General features: G+C 34.8%; 1 protein-coding gene across 1 annotated transcript in view; it reads right to left on the bottom strand.

The window, feature by feature from the left end:
* Nucleotides 1–296: 296 nt before the first annotated feature.
* The window catches only part of LOC136338165 (UDP-glucuronosyltransferase 2B31-like), a 43891-nt gene continuing 37740 nt past the window's right edge, over nucleotides 297–6447 (bottom strand). The window contains exon 6 of the mRNA XM_066280273.1: nucleotides 297–6304. Coding sequence (XP_066136370.1) covers nucleotides 6025–6304 — 280 coding nt within the window. The 3' untranslated portion in view covers nucleotides 297–6024. The remainder of the gene's footprint in view (nucleotides 6305–6447) is intronic.

The following is a 6447-nucleotide window of genomic DNA, read 5'->3' as shown; positions in this document are numbered from 1 at the left end:
CCCACTGGCTAATTAGAAATATAAATAAGGCTAAGGAAACTTAAAAAAAATCATCCTCCCTTTTCTTCAGCTTTCTTAAAAGTTATCAAAAGGAAGAAAGAAAAATCTTGTGCCTTCTCTATAAAAATTGGTAATTCAAATTATGTGTATGGTCTTTGTATGTATTGTCTTTTTATTTTATGTGTTTGTCTGTGACTTACACTTGGTGAATTTTCTTCCTCTAGATGCATAACTAGGATGTAATATTTTATTAGCCTAAAGAGCTTAAATGCAGGTATAAATTGAACAGAATCCTGTGGTTTGGACAAAATATTTAATGTTAAAACCAGTTTAAATTTTAATTAACATCTTTTTCTAGAGTTATTACCATAAAATATGTTTGTTTGCCTAGATTTACAAAATGATTATGTTATAACATTTTATTTGACAATCCCAAATTTAAATTTCAAGAGACTTTTCTTAAAACATAGAAATGACTGAGTTATTCTCATAGGCCCCTGGAATACCTCAAGGATTTATTTCCCTATTAGTAAGAAAGAAGTTTTTAAAACTAATAGGCCTGCCTGACCTGTGATAGAGCTTTGACTTGGAATGCTGAGGTTGCTGGTTCAAAACCCTGGGCTTGCCCAGTGTTACAAGAAGCTACCACTATGAGTTGATGCTTCCAGCTCCTCCCCCCTTCCTTTCTCTCTCTCTCTTCTCATTACATAAGTAAATAAAATCTTAAGAAAGAATAAACTAATTAGACTTATTTTAATATGTATGATATTATATATCAAATAAATAAATTTATAATAATAATATGTTCTATTTGTTTAGATATTTTATTAAAATAGATATTCTAGAGATTTCTGTCTGCCCTTGATAAAAACATAAAAAATTTAAAGCCAAGTTCAAATAGGAAATTCTCAGAAGTAGCCTGTGTCCTGTCTATCATTGGGTAGCCAAGGGGGACAATCAGGCGTGGTACTCTAAGAAGTATTTGTGGTACACATTTTGAGGCATTTATGAATTGTTTCCAGTTCTCAATGTGTACTTCCAATAAACCATGCACAGTGTTTTATAATCTCACATATTATTTTTATTTATACAGTGAAATTGTGTGCTGAATCTAAAAATGAGTTTTGTATTTTTCTTTTATGTCATTTCATAATAGTTATTATTTACCAAGAAATTATTGCCTTGCCTGTCTGGTAGTGGCACAATGGATAAACAATTAACTTGGAATACTAAGGACCTTGATTAGAAATTCTGAGGTCACCAGCTTGACTGTGGGCTTGTCAGCTTGAGTGCAGGCTCATCGTGTCTTGAGCATGAGCTCACCAGCTTGAGTAATGGGTCACTGTCTTGTACATGAGATTATTGACATGATCGAAAGGTCACTGGCTTGTGCCCAGGGCTGCTGGTTTGATCCCAAGGTTGTTGGCTTGAGCAGGATGTCACTGGTTATACTCGAGCCCTACCCTCTTCCTGTCAAGGTATGTACAAGGAGCAATAAATGAACAACTAAAGTGAAGCAAATATGAGTTTTAATGCTTCTCACTCTCTCTCCTCCCTCCTTCAATGGCCAAGAATTTTTAAATTGTACGACTACTGGCTAGTCAAGGACACTGATCTTTTTTCTGTTAAATTGTCAAATAAAAAAAATGACAACTGCTAACACATCACAGTGTGAATGAGTCAGAATTATACCTATTTAAAATTAAATCAGTGGTAGTCAACCTGGTCCCTACCACCCACTAGTAGGTGTGCCAGCTTTCATGGTGGGTGGTAGCAGAGCAACCAAAGTATAAATAAAAAGATAGATTTTATTATAGTAAGTTGTTTTATAAAAATTTATTCTGCCAAACTTAACGAAAATCCAACATAAAGTACTTGGTAAGTAATTGTTATATGCTTTAACTTGCTGTAACTCTGCCTTATACATTTTATAAAGTAAAGTTACTTCCAGTACTTTATAAATCACCATTACTGTAGAGCTGCTGGGTGGTTAGAAAATTTTACTACTAACAGAGATACAAAAGTGGGCAGTAGGTATAAAAAGGTTGACTACCCCTATACTAAATGGTGAAAAAACGATGTTTTCTCTCTAAAATCAGGAACAAGACAAGGTTTCCCACTCTCTTCATTCTATTTTTTTTACAGAGACAGAAAGAGAGTCCAAGACAGTTAGATATAGGGACAGACAGACAGGAATGGAGAGAGATGAGAAATATCAATCATCAGGTTTTCATTGCGACACCTTAGTTGTTCATTGATTGCTTTCTCATATGTGACTTGACCGTGGGCCTTCAACAGACCAAGTAACCCTTTGCTCAAGCCAGCGACCTTGGATCCAAGCTGGTGATCTTTGCTCAAACCAATTGAGCCCACACTCAAACTGGCAACCTCAGAGTCTGGAACCTGGGTCCTCCGCATCCCAGTCCAATGCTCAATCCACTGAAACACCATCTGGTCAGGTACTCTCTCCATTTTTATCCAACATAGTACTGGAAGTCTGATCTGAGCAATCAGGCAAGAGAATGAAGTAAAAGTATCCATATTGGGAAAGAAGAAGTAAAGGTATCACTTTTTGCAGATGACATGATCCTGTATATAGAAAACCCCAAAGACTCTCTGAAAAACAATAGAAATAATAAACAAGTACATTAAAGTCACAGGATACAAAATAAATATAGAAAAATTTATTGCTTTCCTATGATCCAACAATGAAATGTGAGAAAAGAACTGAAAAAGACAATTCCTTTGATAATTGCAACAAGCCCTCCCCCCACAAAATACCTAGGAATAAACTTAATAAAGGATGTAAAGGACCTGTATACCCAAAACTGCTAAACATTATTGAAAATATTGAAAAAGAAACAATGATATGGAAAAAATATTTTATGTTCATGGATCAGAAGAATGAACATAATTAAAGTGACCATATTATTCAAACCAATATACAAATTTAATGCAATTCCATTAAAATCCCAGTGTAATTTTTTTTCAAACAACAGAACAAAATATCACCAGAATTGTATGGAACCATAAAAATTCTCAAATAGCAAAATAATCCTATAGAAAATGATTGAAGGTGGAGGTATCACACTATGTAACTAAAAAGCCACAATAATTAAAACAGCATGGTATTGATAGAAAAAAAAGGCATATAGACCAATGGAACAGAATCAAGAGCGCAGAGATAAAACCACATAAATATGGACAAATAATCTTTGACAAAAGAGCGTAAAACACACAATGAAGACAAGAAAGTATCTTCAATAAATGGTGCTGGGAAAGTTGGGAAACCACATGCAAAAGAATGAAACTTGAGTACACCTTGTCCTCATGCACAAAAATTAACTCAAAATGGATTGAAGACCTAATATAAGACCTGAAACAAAAATTACACAGAAGAAAATGTAGGTACTAACCTTATGGACCTTGGCTGTAGAGAATATTTTATGAATTTGACCCCAAAGGTAAGGGAAGTAAGGCAGAAATAAATGAATGGGATGATATTACACTATAGAGGATTGGGCAAAGAAGATGTGTAAATATACACAATGGAATACTACTCAGCCATAAGAAATGATGACACAGTGCCATTTATGACAACATGGATGCACCTTGAGAACATTATACTAAGTGAAATAAGTAAATTTGAAAATTCTAAGAATTATATGATTTCACACATAGGCGGGATATAAAACTAAGATTCATGAACATAGATAAAAGTGAAGTGGTTACCATGAGGAGGAGGGTGGGAGAAGGGGAGTAAGAGGGATAAATACATGGAGACGGAGATGATTTGACTTGGGGTGATGGGCACACAACACAATCGACAGTTCATGTGCTATAAAAATGTTTACCTGTAACCTATGTACTCTTATGATTCAATGTAACTTTATTAAATTTAATTTGTGAATAAATAAATAGTTAATATAATAACTATACATTTACAGATAAAAAAAGAATTATACCACTTGTCTGATCAGCAAAAAATAGATTTTTTGCTGTGTAGTAGAATTTCAGTAATTAGTTTGTATGACATGAGATAAAAAATGTTGAAAATTGCTGCTGTAGATATATTTTAAGATTTTTCACTCTATTTCCTCTGCTGTATGTTATAGCCCTGTGACTTATTTCATAACTGGCAGTTTTACTTTTTAATTCCATTCCCCATTTCTGCCCATCTCCCCATTGTCTCGAATCTGTCAGCTATCAGTTTGTTCTCTCTTTGTTTCTGCTTCAATGCTTATTTCTTCCCCAAATATTGTCTGCAATCTACCAGTTCTCTGTAATTGCTGTGTAACATAACTTTCATAGAAGGTTGAGTGTGTTCACTGATGGATGTCTGTTTAAGAGCTTGAGGAAGGATCCTGGACATAATGTGTGGGAGCTCAAATGTTTTGGCATGACAGTTTCCTAGATGTAGAATCACAGGGTTAAACAATATTTTAAATTTTATTTGAAAGCATTATTCCACATTATACAGTGTAAGAAATAGTTTTCTCTGATTCTTCTTCTTTTTTTCTTTTTGAGAGACTAAGAGAGAGACAGAGAGACAGGAAGAGAGATGAAAAGCATCAACTCGTGTTTGCCGCACTTTATTTGTTCATTGTGCCTCATAAGTGCCTTGATGGGGGGAAGGCTCAAGCCAAGCCAGTGACTCCTTCATCAAGCCAGGAATCTTGGACTCAAGCCAGTGAGCTTGGGCTTCAAGCCAGTGACCTGTGGGTTCAGGCCAGCGACCATGGGAATATTTCAGTGATCCCACACTCAAGCTGATGATCCTGTGCTAAAGCAGATGAGCTTGTGCTCAATTCGTCCACCTCATGGTTTCGAACCTGGGTCATCAGTATCCCAGGTTGCTGCTCTATCCACTACATCACCACTAGTCAGGCAGTTTTTTCTGATTCTTCGGTTTGATAAATCATCTCTGGGGAAATAATTTATTGATTTAATTTATATTTGCCTAAGCATTGGTGGTTTCTGCCACGAGTTATAGATAGATCATTTTGACTTCTGTGAATTGCCTGTTCATAGCCTCCATCTTTTTTCACACAGACTGTCTTTTTGTTTGTAATTTGTAAGCTTTCTTGCCATACAGTGAATACCAATTATTTTCCCATATGGGTGTTGCAGGATGGATTTGGGAAAGTTAATTAAGTCTATATAAATAATTTACATTATTATCACTATGGTACATTATTAGCCCTGTTCTATATTTCTTTATTATGTGTTAGTTATATAGAAGAGTTGTATGAAAAGTTCTGTGGTAAACTTTCCATATAATTCTCCTACCATGAAAGTTTTAACTTATAAAATAAATTCATCCTTAGGCTGTACAATGTTATTGTGAAACTTTGATGATGATTTTCTTGACCTATGAAGACAGGCATGCTTTCCTTACCTGGACTGCTTAGGTCTGGCTGTATATGTTTGAGGAGGGATGTGAGCATCCTTGTGCTGTGAATTTTCTGTTTCCATAAAATTTACATGATTTTTGTATACTTTGCATTATTATTGATTATGATCATAGTGTGTCTAGATGTAAAAGAACATGATGACTGTATTTTTTTTGTGCCAAAGAACTTACTTAATATTTCCATATTAGCTTTATGAGAGGGATGAGTAATAGGCTTCTATGGAAAGAGAGGGAATGAGATGTGCTGATCTAGTATGGTTATATGAAATAATAATTATTATTACAAACTGCTTTTGACAAACACATTGAATTATTCATCATGTCTATATGTAAATAAGTGGTTCTGTGTTCTGTTTTACAAGAAGTGTGCATTGATATGTACACACATATTGAGAGGAAATAAAAAATTCAATAAGTTTCTTTAGAGTATGGGTTCTACATTATCACACGTAGACACATAGTTAGTCACTTGAAAATGGAATTGATCCGAGAAGTTAAATTATGAAAAATAATTTTGTGAAGGAGACAGGACCCCTTACACCAGACTTTATTTTGCTGAACTAACTGGAAAGACCAATCTATGAGGCAGATCAGCTTCAGGCCTCAAAAAACTACTCTCTTTTTTTCTTCTTTCCTGTTTTAGCAAACTTCTGGCAACAAAACAGACAAAACTTTGTGATTACAAATATAACTATTGCCACACAGGCCAGCAGGAACCCAATCACATCCAAAGAGTGGTATTGGACCCATTTGAGGTCATAAGAGGCTGGCCGCAGGTGTTTGGCTCCTTTGTGGCGCATGACAAACTCAATCCAGAAGACGGCTCGTTCTAGAGGTCTCATTGGCTGGTCATGGTGAATTCTTGATAATGTCATGGCATTCTTTTTATATCTAAAAGAAATACAAATATACCAATAATGAAAGAAAATTGGTTTGTCTAAGTGAGTCATTCCCATGAAAGTTTTCTGAAATGTCATATATATGTTTCAAATAAATGTCATAGAATTGGAGAAGTATATTTTTATTTGGGTATT

This window comes from Saccopteryx bilineata, chromosome 5, assembly GCF_036850765.1.
Source record: "Saccopteryx bilineata isolate mSacBil1 chromosome 5, mSacBil1_pri_phased_curated, whole genome shotgun sequence".
Classification (NCBI taxonomy): domain Eukaryota; kingdom Metazoa; phylum Chordata; class Mammalia; order Chiroptera; family Emballonuridae; genus Saccopteryx; species Saccopteryx bilineata.
The sequence above is the reverse complement of the archived record's forward strand: the minus strand, read 5'-3'. Positions and strand labels throughout refer to the sequence as shown.